This window comes from Xenopus laevis, chromosome 4S (genome assembly GCF_017654675.1).
Source record: "Xenopus laevis strain J_2021 chromosome 4S, Xenopus_laevis_v10.1, whole genome shotgun sequence".
In the NCBI taxonomy this organism is placed as follows: domain Eukaryota; kingdom Metazoa; phylum Chordata; class Amphibia; order Anura; family Pipidae; genus Xenopus; species Xenopus laevis.
Window position 1 is genome coordinate 61,324,412 of NC_054378.1, and position 24,941 is coordinate 61,349,352.

At 35.9% G+C, this 24,941-nt stretch overlaps 1 protein-coding gene across 1 annotated transcript in view; it reads right to left on the reverse strand.

Moving 5' to 3' along the window:
• The window catches only part of LOC108715506 (adenylate kinase isoenzyme 5), a 108,927-nt gene that overhangs the window by 62,641 nt on the left and 21,345 nt on the right, over positions 1-24,941 (reverse strand). The window contains exon 6 of the mRNA XM_018260723.2: positions 16,212-16,403. Coding sequence (XP_018116212.1) covers positions 16,212-16,403 — 192 coding nt within the window. The remainder of the gene's footprint in view (positions 1-16,211; positions 16,404-24,941) is intronic.

Genomic DNA, 24,941 nt, shown 5'->3' on the forward strand with positions numbered 1-24,941 from the left:
TTTCTATGCTTGTTTTGCTATCAAGTATGAGTTGAATGTCCTTTGTTCAGAAAGTTCCTCAATTCTTGTCTTGCTATCAGCAATTCAGATGATGTCTTTGAATAGATAAGTATCTGTTCCTGTTTATGTTAGGGTTGCCACCTGTCTCATATTTTACTGGCCCTATCAGTAAAAATGCTACTTGGTGCCAAATTTATTTGATAGATAAGAATAATAACTAATATAGTAATTGTGTCTTTTTTCAGCAAAGTGACAACATGAGTGGCTGGTGTTTTTCATGCTTGTAGCTTGTTTTCTAACTTTTGACTCTGTAAATATCTGCATTGCATTCATTCTGCAAGTGACTGGCCATCAACTTTCCCTTTGATTCTTTACCTTACCTACTAATCTAGAGTCTCTGTTTTATGCTTCTTAGGCTACTTGTCCCCATCAAAAGCACTGAGATTTTCATGTGTATTAAGTTCTTGAAGTGTCAACAAGTTTGGGCAGAAGTTTGCAATGATGAACTAATTAGGCTTTAATGGTGCATTTTTCTCAACTATTTTTGCAGCCTTATTTTGAAGGGTGTTCATGCACAGAATTTGGTACACTGATGACCCATCATACAGTATATCAATAAAGCCTACATCAGAAGTACTTCTGCCTTTGAGAAAAAGCCAAGTACCCCTAGCAATGTACTTTAACTATCAAACTTCATGGAAGGTCATGCTCTTGTAATGATTAGAAAAAATAATTTTAGGCAAACGGATAAAGCCTTTCAGTCCATTCATATTAATTTAATATTAATTAATATTATTATTCATGTTGGAACCTACCCAACATGAAGCAGCAAGTTTAGTCCTAGGTCAAGATCAAAGTCACAATTTCAATTTATTTGCTAACTGATTGCTCTAAGAGGTATTTTGCAATATATAGACATTTTTCTTGCCGACCCACTACTCATATGGAATTTTCTTGGATGATGACATTGCATAAAATTCCTATGAATATTAAATGGATAACATACTGCTTTTTGTATTGCTAAGATCTATCTATTTCTGACACCACTGAACTAGACAGTAAAGATAAAACTTACAGCCCTTATAATATACACAACTATCTTACCAGAAGCATGCTAGGAAATGTTTTGAACACTGAATATTATGCATAAAATGAATGGCATGACAGGTGAGATCAATCCGGTCCTTAGGCAGAGTGAATGAATTCCAGTTTATAGCTCTAGAATTTGAATAACAAACTTGTTACCAGTGCAGAAATCATAGAGCTGATGCTTCTGCTTTGCTTAAAGATGATAACACTGCAGATGAAAGGGCAGGAGAACAAGCTCTCAACACATGAAAAGAATATTTCTTGAGATAAAGCTGACACATGGCTCAAATGTTAGACAATGAAATTTCATTACAGAACAGGCAGATAAAGATATCATCCAGAGAAAAGGTCACTAATCAAGTCAGACAAAAGGGCAAGAAGCATAGCTTTATCCAGACTTACAATATTATAGATGATGTATGTGTTAAAGTGAACCTGTCACCCAGACACAAAGATCTGTATAATAAAAGTCCTTTTCAAATTTAACATGAAATCCAATTTCTATTTTTTATTAAAGCATTCATAGCTGTTGTAAGCTCATTTAAACATCTCAGCTGTCAATCAAATATTGTCTGCCACTCCTCTATGCCCTGGGCATAGAGGCAGTGCAGACAATTACTTTCACTTTCCATTCAGCACTTCCTACATGTCACTGCTCTCCACACATTCCCCCATTCTCTTTACCATTTAATTGTGTAGCCAGTGAATGGGAATGGACATTGGGTCCCCCATTCTGGTGCACAAACAAGATTCTGAGATGAGGCTTGTCTTAATAACAGTGTGCAAAAAATGGCTCCTGCCTGCTTGCTATAATTTTGAAATACCAGACTGAAGGAAGCAAGATTCAAATAATTTGTATAGTGTAATTAAAGTTCATTTTGCTTGACTAATGTGATAAAATAAGATTTTGAATCATTGTTTTGGGTGATGGGTCCCCTTTAACAGATAAGTCCTAAACATAATACAAGAACTGGCAGGGTGCTTCAAAACATACATATCATCATTTCAATCAAATTGTGCTAATTAAAGCACAGTCTGTTGTGGATCAGGCTTCTTATCATATCATATCATAGCCCATATATGTTGTTTTTCAAATGTACAGAGTTTATTGATATATATGTAAAACATGTAGTTATTTTAATTAATATAATTTTAAATTGATACCTTCTAGCTCCGCCCTGTCAAAAAAATTTCAGGCCCCCTGCACCTCTGCAATTTTGTGCAGGTCCTGTCACATGTGGAGCGGATCAGTTCATCCGACAGGTCCTGTTGGCCCCACTGGATGATTTGGTGTAGCATGGATGGCCAAATCAGGTCAAAATGCACTTTTTTGGTGACCTTGCCAAATGAGCAGATGTGACTGTATGCCCACGTTTTCTTTGCTGTTCTGATCTTCTGCAAAAAGTGAGGTTTAATGTAACATTTAGAATAAGCTAGGGTGCATGAGCTGATGAATAATGCCAACTGTGCAGGTCCCAACACAAACTAAAACCTGTTGATTAGCAAATATGCAATATCTGGATTTTATAGGTATTCCATTCTAAAAGAACAGGGCCGGAACAATAGATAGAAGCAAACTAACGGAACACTTATGCCCCATGTGGCTCCCCTTCAAATTGCTGACACCCCAATGAATAAGCCTTTTCATAGAGTGGCATAAACCATGTTTTATTTGTGCTTGAAAAAAATCTCTGGATTTTATCTCAAACAGTGATTCATCTGCACTATTTCTATTTTAGTGACAAGACAAAAGTCCATTCAGAAAGAGAAATCCTGCAATTAATAATTTTTACATTATCAATTATAAAAATGAATTCAATCACATAACACTAGTTACATGGAATCTTGATTGGATTTTCAGACATCTGATTGATGTAGAGATAATAAGAGGGATACATGGGGAAGACTGAGGCACCAAGGGCCCACCAGAGAAACTCATATTAAGGGCCTACCAACCACTAGTGAGACACTTTTCTTTTATATTGAGCTATTCACCAAACTGGGTGTTTTCTGGAGCAGGGGCATGCATTTAATATATTGGACCTAGAACGTTGCTTTCTTTCACTTCATATGTATGTTTATCTTCTTTATCTGAGACATTGAATGAAGAAATACAGAAAATATAGCATTATGATTAATGGTTTCCTAATGTTTGTGCCTGTGTGTTGGATTACATTATTTACCCCTCTGCATGGGTTTCTACATAGTTACAGGGCTCCTGGTGAGATATAAATTAAAACTGGGAAAACATCACCATTATGGGGTTAACATTTTAGAGCTTGTCATGTGTAAATCTCATTTATCTGTTTATTTTTTCCCTCAGCTTTTCCTAGAGAAATATTGGCCTCACAATGGACAGTTATCTGCTTACAGGTATAGTAAACCCAATAATTATATATATATATATATATATATATATATATATATATATATATATATATATATATATATATATATATATATATATAAACCGTACCAATCAGGTCTTTGTTATTGTGTCAAAAATCAAATTTTATTTATCGACGTTTTGGCTCTGTAGGTCGAGACAACCTGAGAGGACTGAAACGTCATGTTGGCTACATATGCACATGTGAATATATTGTTTTTTCACTGAAACCCTGGTGTTGCTGGTCATTTCTGTTCTACATATTATTTTACCGGGCACCCAGGTATAGAACTAGTAAGTGGTGTGCCACCCCATTGACTGTATATATATATATACATATATATATACATATATATATACATATATAGATATATATATATATATATATATATATATATAGATATATATACATATATATAGATATATTATTTATATATTCTAAGCAACATTCTAATACACATTTCCATTGGTTTGAAAGTAATTTGTAATTGCAACCTAAAGCAGTATCTATCTCTTTATGAACTGCTGGTTTTGACTCTTGAAACAACCGCAACAAAAAACAGCTTTCCTCCATTTCTCACAATAGGACTCATTAATGAAGTTCAATCATTGTGGTCACATAATGTTTTGCCACATTCAATGAGTTGGTGGCATTCATTAAAGGTCTAAAGCTACTCCTTGCACATAAGCATTTTACTGTGAGGTGCCAGTCTGTTTAGATGAATCACAGGAAGTGGATTATTAATGCAGCTATCTACTCTTTGAAGGTACTGATAGCTCCAAGATTCTCAAGTAACTTTGGCAAGCAACAAACAAAAAAAAAACAATATCCAGACACGGAAGAGTTGCATCAGATTTGCAATTGCAATTGAGTGCATTTTAATGCACCTGACACAGTTAAGAACAAACCTCCCATGTGATTGTAATTACAATTTGTAATTACAGGATTTATGGGCAAAAATGGGTAAAAAAATGTCAACTTGTGCAGAAAAGTGAACTTGCAGCCTGATTTAATGCATTCTCATGGGTCTTTAATCAGCTGGCTTCTACTACAAGAGCAAGCAGTGTTTAGGAGAGCAAGGGAAAGACAGACTTTTCTCTAGCAATGATGTTTACAAATAACCTTAAAACCATTAAAAGTTTCTTAAAATTATATATCCTTTCATTAAGCAAAACTGTTATCATTAATCTGTGGATGTGCTTGTTTAATCAAATATACATATTAGTTGGCTACTAATAATACCGCCTAATACTGTTTCTTATTTACTGAGAGATGTGGTTTGGCTGCAAAGATATTTACTCATCTTGTAGGCAAACTATACTGTGTTTATTCAGCTGTTTAAGTGCAAAATTAATAGATTTCCTCTTTCGAAATGAGAAAACATGTTCTACATAGTAAATGAAAAGCAATGGAAAAAAACTGATGATATAAAATGATATATTAATACTGTGCATAAAGCAATTTCTCTGTAAACACATTAGATTCCCATGAAACAGGTGGTTCTGTACTCTGCACATCAGAGCCCATACTGTGTCACAGAGCAAATCAGGGCAATCTTACAGTAAAAAGGCCTATAATCTGTAATATACAGCCAATGTGGATAATACTGCATATGTTATTAGACATACACAAATATTGGAATAGTTTATTTGTTTATATGGTGATCAGTTTAACTTGAATATATTTGAACCCAAGAGTTTGGGTTAAATATGATATTATGTTCACTATTACCCAGGTTTACTGGTACTGAAAATTTTCACCAGACATAGATTCATGGCAAAATTCTGCATTTTGCCATCTTCAAATTTTACCTTGAAACTAGTAATGTAGTAGTTTTACCCAACCCGAACATGCCCTCCCTCCACCCGCGCCCACCCAAGCCCAACTTCCATTTATAGACCCACGCTGCCCCACCGATGAGGTCACAAAAGGGGTGGGGCGAGCAAGTGCAAATCTATAAACAAGGAAGAAGGAAGTCGGAAGCGAGCAGTGTAAAAGTTCAACACGGACCCACTCACCACCCGCAAATAGGGGTGCGAGGTTGGCCCGAAACCACTACTTGAAACCAATGCAAAAACTGCTGCAATGTCTCCAATGTGTATTCTAGGAAAAAAGTCACTGAGAAAAAAAACTCCATTGATTTCAATATTTTCTATAGAAAAAATGCAACAAAAAAGCCCACTGATTTTTTTCACGGTTTCACAAATTTTTACTGTTTCATGTATGTGTATTTCATGTGTTTCCCCACAGTTTTGCATACTCTTCGGAGAAGCAAAATAATTAGAGAATTCTAGATGCAATATACATAACTCATTTCTGGGTCTTTAACAATATGTGATATGAAAATCACACAGCAAATATAAAAACTTGCTTCAAGGGGCAGATTTATCAAAGGTCAAAGTGAAAATCCTAATTAAAAAAAATTTAATTTAGAGCTAATTTTTGTGTACTTCGACTAGGGAATAGTCCAAATTTGATTTGAATTTGAAAAAAATGTGAAAATTCGAATATTGAAATTTATCATGTACTGTCTCTTTAAAAATTCGACTTCGACCATTCGCCATCTAAAACCTGCCGAATTGCTGTTTTAGCCTATGGGGGACCTCCTAGAACCCATTTGGAGTCAATTGGTGGACTTTAAGAAATCAATTTTTAAACTTAGAATCGAATTCGATTGAATGTGCTATACGTGCGATTCTAATTTGAACGAATACTGAACTATTCGATCGAACACAGACCTATTCGGCCAAAAAAAAAACACATTGATTTAATTTCGGTTGGTCTTTTTGAATTCGAATTTCGAAGTTTTTCAAACCCTTGCTAAATATGCCCGTAAATGTATAGGCATCACCATACTACAGTCAATAGTAATTAAAAAGGACAAACAGACAACCAAACACAACAGAAGAAGGCTCTTCTGTTACAAATTCATGATACTTGCAGTTTAAAATGGCTAAAGAAAAAAATACACTTTTGGTCACTCCCAAACTGGGTATATATAGCCTTCTATATTTACTGCCCAGTCAAGTACACAATGTAGCGATGTTTCTAGAATGCTTATCTAATGCCATTAACGAATGCCTCGTTTTACTAGTCAAGCATTTTGCATTAATGAACTGCAACCAGTTTGTACATTTGCCTTTTGGTTCTTCTTATTACATTAGCTAATACCATCCACCTCTATACCCCAACTTTCTCCTAGTGTTCCCCCTTTCAGACTTATCTTCCACAGCATCCTTACTTACACTGTATGCTACAGGAAGAGACCCTGCTTGTATCTCTCGACATGCAGCACTTCAGAATCTTGACTGTATATTTATTTGTATTTAAAGGATCTGGTGAGTCAGAATGATATCTTACAGTGGCTACAGTGTGATTTTCTTATTATGTGCACTAATAATGTCACTGTTGATGTCTTTCTTTAGAAAAGAAAAGACAGGCATAGTTTATTACACAGTATGGAGGGTTAAATAAACACTGAAGACCTCGTTCCATTTGATATTATTAAGAGTCTTACATAATGTGACTCTAGAAGGCTCATCATGCTGATAACTCACAACAGATGGGATCTTGACATTCATTTCAGTAGACATTTTCAGTTTTTCACCAACAATAATGGTTTCATATTTAACACTCATCAATTCCATTGCTGGTATTTTCAGGGCTGGTTTTGCTATATGGGCAACCATGGGCTGGTTCATTTGACAGTAGCTTCAGGGGCAGGCTATATACCAGTGTCTTTTTTTTTTATTCACTCTCAACTGGCCATTGAATACTGACAGCTGAGGGGTGCCCCTTACACACTAGGCTGGCTCATGAATAATACAGTGGGAAAAGGGGGTAGTTCCTAGAATAGTGTCATACAATAATGCAGACCAAAAGAAATAAACTGTGCATGTAAGCGCTGCTCTAAAATGTGATTAAAAATTTATGTTCAATGAATAAAGCCTTAATAGTTGAAATACTAGATAGGCTCACAACATTGTAGGTTACAGTTAATCACCAAAATAAGTGTGAGAACCAAAAATAGAGACAGTAGTGAGTATAATTTAAAAATCATTTATTAGGATTACAGGCTAATACATTCTGTGCCTAATGTGTGTGGGGGGGGGCACTTACTCATAGGCCCTGTTAGGCACAAAACATGTTAGGCTGTTTTTGTTCCTAAATGATCTTTTAAAAAAATTATACTCACTATTGTTTCTGTTTTTGATGACTCTCGCTCAGCTGTTTATCTTGGTTATTAAACGAATGCAGCTCTATTTAAAAATCTATTTGCTTTTTTACGGAACAACAGCAGGCTAATATACAGATATCTGTAAATGAAGTATTATGTATATAGTAGTTATTCATTATTTGAAGGTAATGACGTGTAATAAACCTATTAATTATTTTATACATATTACACATGCCAGTTAATGAGATGTGTTTCATTACTGCCACTATTAAGGGCTTCCTGTTTTTGTTTTTTAAAACTGCTGCTTGTAATTATCCAGAATTGCTAATAATACATTGTTATAAATCAGTGTTCACTTACCAAATCACTGTGCATATGGGTTAATATAAAATACTTGACGCTGCTCAGGAGATACATCTGAACAAAACAATTAATTCTATTGCAGTGATATATATCCACTCAATTGGCTGCAAGTAACAGCTGAAGAGTATCAAATTAGTATTCAGAAACATGATACGTGTGGTGTTAATTATTCGATACACTTACAACTTTGGCTGGCCTCAGGATGAGAAATGTTTGTCTGCTGCATCACCCTAAATTAGCCATATAATGAATATATGGAGATTCAATGTTTTGTTAAGGTTGTAAAATTTTCGGTTAGGTTATACAATGCTTACAGTCTTTTAATTAAACCAAACCCAAATGTGTATAAACTCACCCAAAAACAATGCTGGGACTAGGTGTTTATGCCCCAGATCAGGAGCCAAAGAGTTTGACTTCCAAATAACCAGTAACAATTGTCAGGCGAAAGGCTGGACTGCAGATTTAGTAGGTGCAGCAAAAAGGTTTTATTCTTTAGGCCAGTGATCCCCAACCAGTAGCTCGCGAGCAACATGTTGCTCTCCAACCCCTTGGATGTTGCTCTCTGTGTCCTCAAAGCAGATGCTTATTTTTGAATTCCAAGCTTGGAAGCAAGTTTTAATTGCATAAAAACTAAGTATAGTACCAAATAGAGCCTCTTGTAGGCTGCTAGTCCACATAGGGGCAACCAAATAGCCACCGCAGCCCTTATTTGGCACCCCAAGGGACAATTTTATGCTTGTGTTGCTCTCTAACTCTTTTTACATTTGAATGTGGCTCACGGGTAAAAAAAGGTTGGGGACCTCTGCTTTAGGCAATAACAAACCCAAACAAACAAAAGAAAGCCTCCGTATAGGCTGGGCTTATGATTAAGTGCCCCTCTTAGGCAAGAAATGTGTAAGGCTTTCTTCTGTTGTACTTAAAACTTTTGGCAGATGAGTTTTCCATGCCTGTCATGCCATTTTACTAGTGATTTGTCAAAGGAACGTGGCTGATCTGATTGGATTGCCTTTAGGACAAGAGTAAGATTGGATTTTTCACCAAGCATCAAAGAATAAACTCCTTTCAGATATCAACCAGTAGGGCATTGTTTAAATTCCACATGCAGGTAAATGACTCAATATCTGTGTAAGCGTAAGAGTGTAAGCACAATTTATAATTTCTACCATGTTCTGGCCTTCAGCAGTGTTTCCTAAATTTAAAGGGATACTGTCATGGGAAAACTAGTTTTTTTCAAAATGCATCAGTCAATAGTGCTGCTCCAGCAGACTTCTGCACTGAAATCTATTTTTCAAAAGAGCAAACAGATTTTTTTTTTTAAAGTTAATTTTGAAATCTGACTATGGGGCTAGACATATTGTCAGTTTCCCAGGTACCCCCAGTCATGTGCTCTGATAAACTTCAGTCACTCTTTACTGCTGCACTGCAAGTTGGAGTGATATCACCCCCTCCCTTCCCCCTCCCAGCAGCCCATCAGCAAAACAATGGGAAGGTAACAAGATAACAGCTTCCTGGTAGATAGAAGAACAGCATTCAATAGTAAAATCCAGGTCCCACTGAGACACATTAAGTTACATTGAGTAATAGAAACAACAGCCTGCCTGAAAGAAGTTCCATCCTAAAGTGATGGCTCTTTCTGAAAGCACATGACCAGGCAAAATGGCCTGAGATGGCTGCCTACACACTAATATTACAACAACAAAACTCCCATAAATTCGAAATTCGACTAGTTGAAATTTATTATTAAAATCAAATTTTTTCAACTCGGATGAATTTAAACTACCTAAAAACTCAAATTGAATTTGTATCGAATTCAATCAAACTCGATTCAAGTTTTTTCTCAAAAAAAAACTCGAATTTCAGGAAGGCTGCAAACATCACCATATAATCCCTGGACCTCTCCCATTGACTTAAACAACAATTCTGCAGGTTTTAGGTGGCGAAAGGTCGAATTCGAATTCTTAAAGGGCCAGAGTATGATAAATCTCGAAAATTGAATTAGAATTTTTTAAAAAACTGGAAGCGAGTTTGGATAACTCCCTAGTCGAAGTTGACAGTTTTTAAAATAAAAAAAACTTGAGAACTTGAATTTTCAATTCAACCCTTGATAAATCTGCCCCTTAGGGTTAGGAATGAAATTTTACATGGTAGAGTGAATTACAGTGTAAACAGTATAAATAAAAACTACACCATAAACATCATGACAGAATCCCTTTAAAGCTATCTGTTCATTAAGGTTTATTGGCCTTTGCCTTAGCATCAGTAGGGAGAGCACAATAGATTTATTCCAACGATTAAAAGTAATGCAGTGATGAAAGAGGTCAGAAAGCAGATGGGTCTAGATAAAATTACAGTGAAATTTAGCAGGCAATGCAAAGTATTTTCAAGACACCTTCTGTTAGAATGACTGGGGCCCCACAATAGCAAAGTAAGCAATGTTGAATCGCTAACAACGAACATCTGAAAATGAATAAGCACAGCAATGTGTAATTTATAAGTCTGTCTGCCAGTAAACATTTGAAAGAGGCAGTCTAAGAGATTCCACTATGCCCTGCATTTCTAATTTCTAATTTTATTATGTATTATATTTGCTGACAATTAAAGTATTTCCCAGCTACAGTACATTCTTTTTTACAGGGCCTATATAACAGCACTCTAATGCAAAGCAAGACCCAGGGACACATTTACTAAGCTCGAGTGAAGGATTAGAATAAAAAAAAACTTCGAATTTCAACGTTTTTTTTGGCTACTTCCACCATCGAATCGACTACGACTTTGAATCGAAAGATTCGAACTAAAAAACGTTCGAATATTCGACCATTCGATAGTCGAAGTACTGTCTCTTAAAAAAAAAACTTAGACCACCTACATCGCCACCTAAAACCTACCGAGCATCAATGTTAGCCTATTGGGAAGGTCCCCATAGGCTTTCCTAGATTTTTTTGATCGAAGGAAAATCGTTCGATCGATGGATTAAAATCCTTCGCATCGTTCGATTCGCAGGATTTAATCTTACGATCAAACGATTATTCTGCTAAATATCGCTAGATCCTTCGACTTCGATATTCGAAGTCTAAGGATTTAACTTCGAGGGTCGAATATCGAGGGTTAATTAACCCTCGATATTCGACCATTAGTAAATGTGCCCCCTAGTGTTTCCAAGGAAAATTCAACCTGTATTACCCTAGCTGCCCTGAGGCACCAACACATAGAAAAGTACTATTCAATATATCAGATTCAGGCTTGATCTCTATAGGGCCAGTTTCAAAACTAACACATCAGTCGTACTGAAAAAAACAACAAATAAATATTCATTTTTCTTGTCGTGTTGGACTGATATAAAGAATGCATCTTTATTTTTAAAAATGTATCCCAGAACAGATGGTGAGAAAGTACAGTGCATAAATGAATCACTAAATACTCAGCAGAATCTGTGACAGAGCAGAAATACTGCTAAACATTTAACTCTGAAAAAAAAAACTTCTACCCCAGTGGCTTTTCATCCATCTCTTTTTTGATGTTTATTTTCCAAGACCAAATGTACTTACACTTTACTAAATTGTCAAGATAATGCAACACATTGATAATAACCTTTTAAGTGCCAGAAGAATTTCCCATTTAATTTACAGTCAGTGCCAGACATTCTTTGAACATTTTGTGCTCTCTCACTTTAGGGGCAATTCCTGGGGGTTAGTTTACCTAGGAATATTAGACATTTTTTCCAGGAGAACCTGAACTTTCAAAATCTGCTGGACTTATTGGGGGCGATTCACTAAGCTCGAGTGAAGGATTCGAATGAAAAATACTTCGAATTTCCAAGTATTTTTTGGGTACTTCGACCATCGAATGGGCTACTTCGACCTTCGACTACGACCTTCGATTCGAACGAAAAATCGTTCGACCATTCGATAGTCGAAGTACTTTCCCTTTAAAAAAAACTTCGACTCCCTACTTCGGCAGATAAAACCTACCGAAGTCAATGTTAGCCTATGGGGAAGGTCCCCATAGGCTTGCTAAACTTTTTTTGATCGAAGGATTTTCCTTCGATCGTTGGATTAAAATCCTTCGATCGACTGAACGAACGTTTAGCGCTAAATCCTTCGACTTCGATATTCGAAGTCGAAGGATTTCAATTCGAGGGTCGAATTTCGAAGTATTTTTTACTTCGAAATTCGACCCTTAGTGAATCTGTGTGTATTTCCAGTTCTGGAGCAAGATTTAGAGCTTCAAATACCAAAGAAAAATAAAACGTCTTTCTGAAGCAAACAAACTAGTTTTACCAGTGCAGGGCAACAGCAGGGCCGGAACTAGGGGTAGGCAGAAGAGGCAAAAAGGCAGAGGCACAAAGGCAGAGGGGCGCCAGGCACATACCTCTTTAGACGCTTTCCCCATCTGTGGCTGCAGTTCCTGCTGAATGGCGATCATGCGCTCTTCCGCGCATGCGCATTTGCGTGGCACTGGCGCTTTTGCGCATGCTCACTCACACAGGCTCGGCACTTCCGCGCATGCGCAATCCCTCGTCCTCTTCTCCACATGTGCGAATGATTGGGATTGCCGTAGTCGGCCAGGATGCCTAGGGCGCCTGGTCGACTTGGCCCGGCAATGGGCAACAGTACATTATAATTTGATTAATTAAAAAAAACTTTAATTGTTCCTTCTTCCTTACTGTTCCTTCACTTATTACTTCTATACTGGACTTTGTTCCTTTTTGTCTGTTACTGCAGAAGATCAGATTTTGACCCCTGGACACCCTAAAGTTACCTTTCATTAGAAAGTAAAATATACTGTAAATGTAAATTTTGATTATGTTGATGGTAACATGATAAACAAAGTCTGGATTTTGTTAGATTTTTATGTGTTATAAAAAAAGCAGGGAGTTATAGAATAAATAGAATTGTTAACAAAAATTTGCACCTCAAACAAGACTTGTGTTGCAAATGCTAACCATTTTTACTCACAAAATTTAGCACACATATAAGAGTTTCAGCTTGATTGAATGAGCAACGTTCATCTACCCAAATGGCGATACAAATGTGTAGAATTCACAAACGCAACAATAGCATCTGTGGAGTAAAAGTGGTGTTAACAGTGGGGTAAATGCAATCTCCATATTCACAAACAGAAATCCACAAGAATTCTGACTCAACCATCACTTTATATTTTTTGGTAAAATAAAAACAGTTTACAAACAAAAATGAAGAGGAAAACATTATTTTCAAGACAGTTCTTCTTAACATTTTTAAAATGAAGTTAAGCTTAGTTCTGTATTGATTCTTCAAATCTCCATTCACCACTCTTAGGGGCAGATTTATCAAGGGTCAAATTTCGAAGTAAAAAATACTTCGAAATTCGACCATCGAATTTAAATACTCCGAATTCGAGTATCGAATTCAAACTTTTTTCATCGAATTTGGGTATTCTACAGTTGAAGTAAAATCGTTTGATTTTATCGTACGATCGAACGTTTTTACTTCGACTTCAAAAAACTTAGAAAAACGCTGTAGAAGGTCCCCATAGGCTAACATAGCACTTCGGCAGGTTTAATTTGGCAAAGTCAAAGTTTTTTAAAGAGACAGTACTTCAATTATCAAATGGTCGAATATTCAAACTATTTTACTTCTAATCGAATTCAAAGCCGAAGTCGTAGTATCCCAATCGATGGTCGAAGTATCCAAAGTATCCAAAAAATTACTTTGATTTTTTTTTACTTAGAAAAATTCACTTCGACCCTTGATAAATCTGCCCCTTAAAGTGACAGTATAGGGGAGTCATTTGCATAGTCATGGAAATTAACCTAACCAAAGACAATTTGGAATTGGCTTGCATTTTTTTTATTATTTACAGTTCTTGAGTTATTTGGCTTCTTATTCAGCAGCTCTCCAGTTTGCAAGTTCAACATTCTGGTTGCTAGGGTCCAAATTACCAAAGCAACCATGTACTGATTTGAAGAGACTAGAAAACAAATAAAGGAGGCCTGAATAGAATGAGTGATGAAAAGTAGCAATACAAACAATTTTTTTAGCTTTACAGAGCATTTGGTTTTTTAAATGGGGCCCAATGACCCCCATTTGAAAGCTGGAAAATGTCACTAGAAAAAGGCAAATCATTCAAAAACTGTAAGAAAGAAAAAATGAAGTCTAATTAAAAAGTTGCTTAGAATTAGCCATTATATAACATACTAAAAGTTAACTTAAAGGTGAACCGCCCATTTAACATTATTATATAATTATGTTATAGAAGGTCATAATGAAGGTTGTGCAAGCCAGTCAGCAACAAGAAAAGCCTTGATAAGATGTAAGCTGCAAAATAGGTCTATAACAACTCCAATAGTGCAAGCCTTAACTGCACATAGTGCATTTTTAAAGCCTAAGTAAAGGTGGCATACCTTTTTTTATTCAAGATACACAACTTTTTGAGTAAGATTTTTTGCATGCATGCATGTTTGCTCAAAAGAATCATATTTTTCCCATTGCACATATTTTTCCAATGAACAACTTTTCATTACTTTTCCCCATAGCCAGTGATTGATTATATTTTTATTTAATCCCTCTTCTAATTATCTACCCTTTTAACTTCCAAACTGCTGCTTGGTGGCTATGGTAATTAAGCTCTAGAAATTACATAGCAGGACTTCTGCACAACCAAAATAAATGGAAAAAAAAGAAACATAAATAAATAATTAAAACTGAAGAGCTATTGAACAGCATAAATCATATTCATAATACAGGATGGTTTTCTGTTGACAGTCAGGACTGCTAAAATGTAAATGGTAAAAAGCCTACATTCCACAAAGACTTTAACACATCCAAGGTTGTGTTTTACAATCTTGCCTTACTTAATAGCTTTACTCAACTGAGTGCTATGCTGGGGTTCAGTAGCCTCAATGCAGCAACCCAATCAGAAATGTGCTTCCATTATAATGAATGCTTTAGATTTATCAGAGCCAATTGTTCAATGGTTGCTATGGGTTACTGCTCGGGGTAAATTAGTGGTGACACAGCATATCAATAATAATATATAACCAGTTCAAATATATGTTATATACATCAAGACCACCAACAAAGCAGAAGACTAAATAATGAAAAAAGTTATATTTTGACATAAAAGCTTTCACATTCATCTCAAATCATAGAAATCAATGGTTGGTTCTGCCTAAATGCTAATAGAATTCCAGGCACACCATCTTCCTAAATTACTGTACCCCTTATCATGTGTGATCATGGGTTTGCAGAGTGAAATAACTAATTAAATATCTATCATGGGTTACCTGGCAACTGGCATTTGGTCTGCTTTCTTTTGGAGACAAACCTATCAGTATACAATGGATGATTGCATTCCTCTATAAAAGTTATAGAATACACATAGACATACACAACACATGCCCTGTCTGCACAGCTGAACACCTGGTAATTGCAAAAGCTACTATTCAAACAGGTAGAGGTATTATTTTGGTGTCAGCAATAAATAACAATAAATCTGTGGTTGGTAAGCAATTACTAGTAAATATGGGAAGTGCAACAATATTTGCACTGAATAATAGAATGTTGTTGAATCACACTCCTCTTATCAGTTAAAAATACATTTAATTGAAATAAAGGGCATTACAGTCATCACCAATAACTCCTGCTTTATCTGCCTTCCACCAAGAGCAATTCCATGCAGGAAGCTATAGCAGAGGCAAACACATGCAGATTATTACTCCATAATTAGAGCATATGTTGAAATCTACCACTTATTTACATGCTGTTTCCCCATGAAAGTGTATTTTCATTAACGTAATTGCTTTGAAGAAAATATAAGAAAGATGCTGCTGTCAATCAGAGGCAGTAACTAAAATGATATCATAATTGTGTAGCCGTTATTTACTGTCCTTTACACGGGTAGACTTGTCTGTTGATTTAAGCAAGTTATTAGTATATATATAAATGGGCTAGTAATATTGTATATGGCCTCAAAATAACCCCTTGAACTATTAATATCTGATCAGTGTTTATTTATAAATTCCAAAATGGCTATGTTGAAAAGTGCATCAAATAAGGATCTATGGGTTAGATCCATGGCCTCATTCTTGCAATATTTTCACACAGATCCATCAGCTATAAGAGAAATGATATGACCAAAATGTCATCAAAATTTGTCAATTACATTTGTATTCAGACTCTCAATTATAATGAGGTTCCTTTTTTCAGTTGACTTACTGTGATAATGAGACCTTTTTCCTGGAAATAGTTGACCAGCGGGACTGCATTCTGCTTGAAATTCATCAGTCTCCGCTGGATAGCTTTGATATTATCATCCGGGCGCCCCTGTTGCTCAGCACGGTTCTGTAAGCGTTCTTGCAGCTTGTGACTGGCACAGGCCAGGAACACCACTAAATCTGGAGTGCAGATCTAACAAAAAAAAAAATCCAAACACATGTAAGCAAGCCATTTGGAAGCATATGGGTGAGAATATTAGTGAAGTGGCTGAAATTTGAGGTTTAAAAATTTTTTTTATATATACACATACATATATGTATTCTCTATGCCTAGAATATTTTCTGCAAATAATAATACAGAACAAAATGCAATCAATACTAGAAAAAGTGGATGCAAAATTGCCAGTGGCCTTCGGCAGACAGCTGTTGAATTACAATGGGATATAAACCAGAGTAACAGCTGTGAAGCTAAAATTGCTTATTCCCAATCTAAGTAACGGATGTGACAGCTAAAAGAAAGCAAACAGAACTATTTTATTTCAAAAATGTTTTCATTCTATGGGGGATATTAGGTATAAGGGCAGCAATCTAATCTATGAAGAACTATCAAGTATTTGTTTATGCTCAACCATCTCAAATCAGTTTGCCTACAACCTGCTAATCTATTTTTTCCCCCTTTAAAGGGGTTGTTCACCTTTAAGATAACTTTTAGTATGTTGTAGAGCAGTGATCCCCAACCAGTAGCTTGTGAGAAACATGTTGCTCCCCAACCCTTTGGACGTCTCTCAGTGATGTTTGCATTTGGAGTTTAGTAAATTACCCCCTATGTGTCAACAAAGGACCAAATGTGCCATCGTGTTTAAGGGAAGAGGTATGCTGGGAGGTAAATACCTGACAATATTATACTGCTACCTCCACTGAAGCACCACTGTCTCAAACTCGACACACAGGCAGCAGCAGTTCCTGTGGTTTGCAGGTTCAACCATTTACACACTATTTACCTTTACACACTATTGCTCACACTTTCTACTCAGAAAATCTCTTATTTACATTCCAGTTCTTAGTTGATGGGTCATTTTAACCGTAGCAACCATATAGCCACTGAAATTACAAACTGAAGAGCTGGTGAACATAATGCTAAACAATTTAAAAAACATCAAAAAATGTTGTCCAAATGCAAACTGTCTTAAAATATCACTGGTAGGCTACCCTTTATGATAATAAAATTCTACACATATATCTTTTAGCTGGGAAGTCAGAACTAGGAGTCATTTCTGGGAGATGGGTCCAGTGAATTAATAAAAGATGCACAATTTAAATATTTGCAATAGATTTCATATTTCTGAAGTTATAGGAGCCTATAATTATTTACCTGTTGAAGAGAATCCAAATTTCCTATTTACAATAAGCCGATATGTATATTTCAAACATAATGGCACTAAATAGATTTTTAATTATAACACAGAATTTATTCTATTGCAATAAGAAAGCAGAAGTCCAAAATGTTCATGCTTGAGGCACTAAACAAGAAGACAAACATGAAAAAAAAGGGCTATTGACTTAGCATAACCATCAAATGGAAAAATACAAAATGTATTAGCAAGTTTTATTATTTATTTATTTTTCCATTTCACAGCTGTTTATCAGCAGGAACTGGGAATCTTCTTAAAACAAAAGGAAGAAGAAGGTGCAAAATAAATGGAGACACTGCAAGATATAATGATTCTACCTGCTAAAAACTGAATTGTGGAAGATCACTAAAACAGGGGAATGTTTCCAAACACAAGCCAATAATAAATTGTAATTGTGGATAAAGGACAACAAGGTGAATGTCTTATGCTTGCCAATAAAAGCACTGATCCTCATCCAGCTGGGAATCTGTGACACTATTGGGCATATTTACAAAAGGGTGAAAGTGAAAATCTTTAGTAGTTTCACCAAAAACAACTGACCATTTACTAAAAGAAGAATACAGGTATGGGATCCGTTATCTGGAAACCTGTTGTCCAGAAAGCTCAGAATTACAGGAAGGCCATCTCCTATAGACTCAATTTTAATGAAATAATTCAATAATTTAAAAAAATTGTTCAGTATCAACATGAAAACTGGGTAAATAAATAGGCTGGGCAAAATAAAAAATGTTTCTAATATAGCTAGTTAACCAAAAATGTAATGTATAAAGGCTGGAGTGACTGGATGTTTAACATAATAGCCAGGACACTATTTCCTGCTTTTCGGCTCTCTAAAGGTGGCCATAGACGCAAAGATCGGCTCGTTTGGCGATCAAATCCGCTCAGGGTTTTTATGCTTATTTATGATTACATTTTCCTGAAAATTTGCTTTGCGGGAAAAAATCCGATTTTCACTAGTTTTTTTTCCTAATTTTCACCCGAAAACTTCGGGGTATTGCGTAAAACCCAGCGTACATCAAAAAATCACTGGAACTTCTCCCATTGACTTATATGCAACTTCGACAGGTCTGAGATGCTGGATTTTTAGATTCGGACTTTTTCATCCTCAGGGTTTAATAAATTCCCAAAAATTAATGATTTTTTAAAAGAAAATTTGAAAAAAAAAAGAAAATGATTTTTTATATAAAAAAACACACATTTTTTGTGATTTTTGCATTCGGAGTTTAGTAAATAACCCCATATATGTATATGTGCAGTGTCGGACTGGCCCACCGGGATACCAGGAAAACTCCCAGTGGGCCCTGGTGTCAGTGGGCCCTTCTACTCACCCAACTATTTGCCTTGTACAGTATGCCTATAAAACAGCAGTTGCCCCATTTCTAAATAAGAATAAAGAGAGGAAATGGAGGTAGAGACTGATGATAATATTTGAGGAAAAGTGATTAAAAGAATAAAGAAAGTGAATGACAAAAAAAGTAAAAATATTTTGGAGAGTGGGCTTGTGGCCATAGGTTTTCTGGTGGGCCCCAGGCATCCCAGTCCGACATTGTATATGTGTATATGTAGTTCCACCATAATAGCCATTTGCCTTTGACTGATGAGTGCTACGCTACTACAGTTAATGAACACGCAAACAAACTAATCCTGGAATGTAATATGAGGGCACCAAAGCTACAAAAAACACTTAGCATTTTTGGCCTACAAAACACTAACTGGAACAAATGTACCAAAGCTGTTTTCCATTCAAGCCAGTCAAAGGTGACAGGGAAAGACTTCCTATCGAAAGGTGGCCATTGTAAGATCAGTTTACCATAGCTATCTACATATCATTAAAGAATCCTCAGGGCTTTAGGAAGTCAACAATCAAGTGTAACACTATAGTAAATTGGAGCTTGCTCTTTTCTCTGAACTATGATATTTACCTAAACTTTGCCCGGATAAAACTCTCTGTCCAAGGCGTGAGCCCTCACAATTTTGGAGGCAGGATAATGTTAAACAGCAGTCTTTAGTATCACTCAAGAATGGGCACCAGTGGTTCTTATAACTCAACCAGAACAGTTTTATTGAGAAGAATCCACAAAGGAGGTCACAGAGTAACTTAAGCTGCAAATTTATCATAATATACTCACGATACAGCACTGTGAGGATACCATTCACCTATATAGAATACTTGGAGAGGAACATATAAACATACTTAGTGCTCTCTTAACTTCTCTTGGAACTCCTCTTTGAGTGGAACCCAGGTAGAACTATCTAACTCCTAGGCCTAAGGTTGCCTCTCTGGGTCACAATGCAACAGAGAATCTAGATCCATCTAATACCACTTAGTGGGGCCCAAAGCTTGGGCTCCTGTTGGTTTGGGCCCTTCCTATTCCCACCTGACTTTTTTCTCACTACATCCTACTCTGGTATGGGGTTCTACTCTTGACTCCCTTTCCCTCAGCAGGAAGTCCTTTACAAAAAGCTCTTAGAGCCACATGGTTTCCAAATATATATCTTCACACACTGCCACTTTGTGTCTAAATCAGGGAACTCTAAAGGTCATGCTAATACCTGGAAGTTTCTCCCTCTATGAACTAAGGAGCCTCTTAGTGGTCAAACTTTAGGGGACTAAATAATAAAACGGGGAACTATTTATCAGTCCCCTCCATGAGGAATCAATTGCTAACAAATCACTAGGACAAAAACCTGATTTCCTAACTATTTAATAGTATAATTTGTGCTAGCCCTGCAGTTACATCATCCTTTAAGGGGCAATATTGTTGGGCTTAAAATTAGAGTTATATTGTAAAGCACAAACTGAATTTTTTTTTCCAATTTGAAATAATTGCAAGCCATGTGCTGACAGAATCCATCCAAAATTCATCACTTTACTGTGCAGGCTGCCATATACTAGAGTCACGAACGCTTCATAAAAATGTATTCACAAGACAGAAATATAAAATGATCGGAAAGTTTCATACAATGTTCTACGAGCAGTGCATATCCAAGGCCACATTCCTTTCCTATTCTGCAGTTGTTACCTTGCTTTCAGCGACCTTCATGTACATAGAATTTTTTTATAATTTTTTTTTGTCCAGGGTACATTTAACTGTTTCAATGACATTTAAAGTGTATTTACAAGTCACACACAAAACTAATGTGTAACTAGCCGTTGACACTGCAACATTTCTGTGACAATTTTCTTATGCCTCTCCTTTATATATTTTCTCTCTGTTGCAGAAAAGCAATCCAAGCCATGTATGCATATAAAAGCCATATATATATATATAAAAGCCATATATATAGCCCCAGCTGAAGGCATGTGTTCAGGGTAATTTTAGATGCAACACAGACCTCCTAAAACCCATTAAGGGCCAGAACATAAGTGCACACCTCACTTTATGCCTCAACAATATAGTTTTTTTTCTATATTTTTACTCAATGGGGCTTATTTATAAAGACTGGGCAAATTTGCACCTGGGAAGTTACATATGGCAACCAATCAGATAAGGTTTCATTGTTTTCCTTGCAACTGCCTGCAAAAATCTAATCACTGATTGGTCGCTATGGGTTACTGTGCAGGTGCAAATTTGCCCAGAGTTTATAAATGAGCCCCAGTATCTCCTACTTTCTATCACTGTATCTCACTGTATTATTTGGGACTGTTTGAAGATTTAAAATTATTTCATGGGGCTGTCCACCTAAAAGATGCTTTAGCAAAAAGAATTTTTTTTTATTTATGCAACTTTTGAATATACTGTACTTCATTCTGTATAAAACACTTAAAACATAACAGTGATTTTAAAATGTAATTGAACATAAAGCACTTTTTTTGCCCCTTCGTATTCTTTTGCTCTGACTCAAGACATCTAGCCAGTTCTCCTTCAGGTTTTTTTGACCTACTGACTTCTGCTACATGGTTTCAGGAGTCATAATACATGTAGGACCAGTGATATTCAGTGAAGTGAATAACTCTTAAGTAATGCACCTAATTCTCTAAGAATGTACAACTGTATGAGTTTATGTGCTGACAGCAAACTGGTTTTATTATTTTTTTTATCATGTTAAATGGACCTGTTTATGTTCCTACTAACTAGAATTCCTCTGTATCAGTTTGCAAAACACCTCTCAGCTCTCAGCAGGATAAATTACTTCAAGGAGATTAAGAAAAATGCCTAATAATTGGGAATCTAACAAAAACTAAAAAAATATATGCTATTCCGTCACTTTACTGAATTACATGGTTATTACATGTTTCTATGTACTCCTCTTCTTAAAGGGATTGTTCACCTTCTAACAACTAGTTAGGTATCAGATAGATCACCAGAAATAACAACTTTTTCCAATTACTTTCTATTTTCTATGTGTCACTGTTTTTCCAATATTGAAGTGTAAAGTGTAATTTTTCACCTTCTAAAGCAGCTCTGGGAGGGGGGTGCCAACCCTGTAAACTGTTTTAAATTGATAAATGTAGTTGATACATTTCTTATCTTTGTCCCTGCTGAGCAGAATCTCTGGGTTTCAGTACAAGCAGCTTGTTAGACTTGATACAATAATAACTAATACTCCAGAGATGCATCATGTTTGGAAGATGAACAACCCCTTTAAGAAACCCCTTGTCAATAAAATGAATTACATCTACAGACACACAGATGTCATAACACTCCAGGCTGGTGGTAAGCAGGTTTAAAGCAACTTTACTCGTACCACCAAAGGTTTTTATGTTTTGCATAAAACACATCATAAACACCCTGAAACATCAATATGAACAACCACTTTCTGCATGTGTCTCCTGGTGCTAGTGAAAACTATGTCACAAGGGACAAACAACGTTACCAATAAGACGGTTCTTCTGTGTGTTGGGGGCACTACACTTGCCGTAAGCATGTAGCACTTGTACAGCTACAGTTTAGAGACCTTTAACATGTTGGTTTGGGCCCTTCCTATTCCCACCACACAGATTTTGACTTCTGATGCATAGCAGGCAACAGCTGTTCTAGAGTAATCCCATAACATCTTTCAGTATAATAAATAATGCATTTAATTATCTCAGCACAGTTTGCTTCCTATGTAAGAGTCTTAATATACCACAAAATTGGATAAGACATAATAGACAGAATATTGTAATTTCTTGATCATTTAAACTGTGATTTAGTCAGAATATATGCTTTTAACCCTCTCCATTATTTCAGATAACATAATTCATCTGTTTTTTGTAATATCTAAAAATATTAAAATCAGTCAAATGCCATATAAAAAGGATATAAGTTTCCGGTACTGGGATACACATTGGGTTATGGCTACATACATACATACACACACATATATGTATATTTATGTATATCTATCTATATCTATCTATCTATATATATATATATATATATATATATATATATATATATATATATATATATTTGTACAAAATTGAGTGGAGTCTAATCCCAGTCCGTGACTTAGTCCAAAAATGGACAAATTATATATCAAACAAAAAAGTCCAGACAAATTGCTTAAATGTAACAAAAAGGTTTTTACCAGGCAAGAATACACAACGTTTCGAAGCTCCCGCTTCTTTTTCAAGCATAAATGATTACAATGCCATCACATCCTATTTAAGGTCATAGGCATAAGTCCCACCCATACACATATGATGAGTTAACTAATAAATTAAGCACAACCCCATGGTGTCAAGTGAACACCCTGTGTTTCACAAGAAAATAAGATCAGGCATTGCTAACAGAAAAGATTACTTGTAACAATCTGGTCATGCATCAAGAAAAAATTGTAGCAATTTAGTAACAACATAGTATACAAGTTTTAACTCATATAAAAGAAACAATATAGTATACAGGATATGTCATGTTTATAAGTCCCAAATTTCCCCTTTTAAGATATAACTAGCAACGTAGGGGGTTATTCACAGTCAGGACAGTGAGGTTGTGGAATGCTCTGCCGAGTGATGTTGTGATGGCTGATTCAGTTAATGCCTTTAAGAATGGCTTGGATGATTTTTTGGACAGACATAATATCAAAGGCTATTGTGATACTAATCTCTATAGTTAGTATAGGTATGGGTATATAGAATTTTAATTAAAAGTAGGGAGGGGTGTGTGTATGGATGCTGGGTTTTCATTTGGAGGGGTTGGACTTGATGGACTTTGTCTTTTTTCAACCCAATTTAACTATGTAACTATGTAACTAACTATAACTAGTATTTAAATTAGTATATCATATTCAAATAAAGGCATGTAGGTCATACTCTCTATTGAGTCCCTTCGGATGTAATGTTTGTAATGTATGTATCCAAAACGTCTCCCTTTTCTGGAGTTGCAAGAGTCTGTTGCCCCCCCGACGTGGGGGGGGCAACAGACTCCAACACAATTAACCTCAAGGCTGCTACTGAATGTCGTGCTGCATGAAAATGCACCGTAACAGGTAATTTAAGTACCTCCTTTCTAATGGTCGATTTGTGCTGGCTAATCCTGTCAGGTATAGGCTGAATGGTCTCCCCAATATAGGTAAGCCCACAGGGACATTTAAGCATATACACCATGCACTCAGTGTCACATGTATAGTGGTCTTGTATCACGAATTTCCGCCCTGTGTGGGGATGTGTAAAGACATTTGTGTGTATAGCACTTGAACACTGATTACATCTACCACAAGGATACATGCCATTTCTCAGAGGTGCTTAAGTCCTCTGTGGGTTAGTCCGTGCCGAACCTAAATCTGCCTTTACCAGTCTATCCCTCAGACTCCTTGGGCGCTTATATGATAAAAATTGGGGGTTCTTTGAATTCCGGAATATCAGGATAGGCTTTATATATATATATATATATATATATATATATATATATATATATATATATATATATATATATATATATATATATATATATATATAACAGATATATAATAATTGATATATTTGTGCACACAACTTTGAATTTTTTGTGATATTATGAAGTGGCAGAGTTTCCCTTTAACCTCTGTAAAGCTGAGCGAGGTGAGTGGAAATGATGTCACACAGAAAGTGGAGTATAGGTGGTTTTAAATTTTGTAATTTTGTAACAAATGTTTTATTCTGGTTTTGAATCTTGACAAAGGTTCTAGACAGAGAACCAAAACGTTGATGCCTTTATATATTAAATAGGGATGCATCGAATCCAGTATTCGGTTCGGGATTTGGCCAGGATTCGGCCTGAATCCAAATCCTATTTTGCATATGTAAATTAGGGGCGGGGAAGAAAATCATGTGATTTTTTGTCACAAAACAAGGAAGTAAAAAATGTTTTCCCCCTCCCAACCCTAATTTGCATATGCAAATTATGATTCAGATT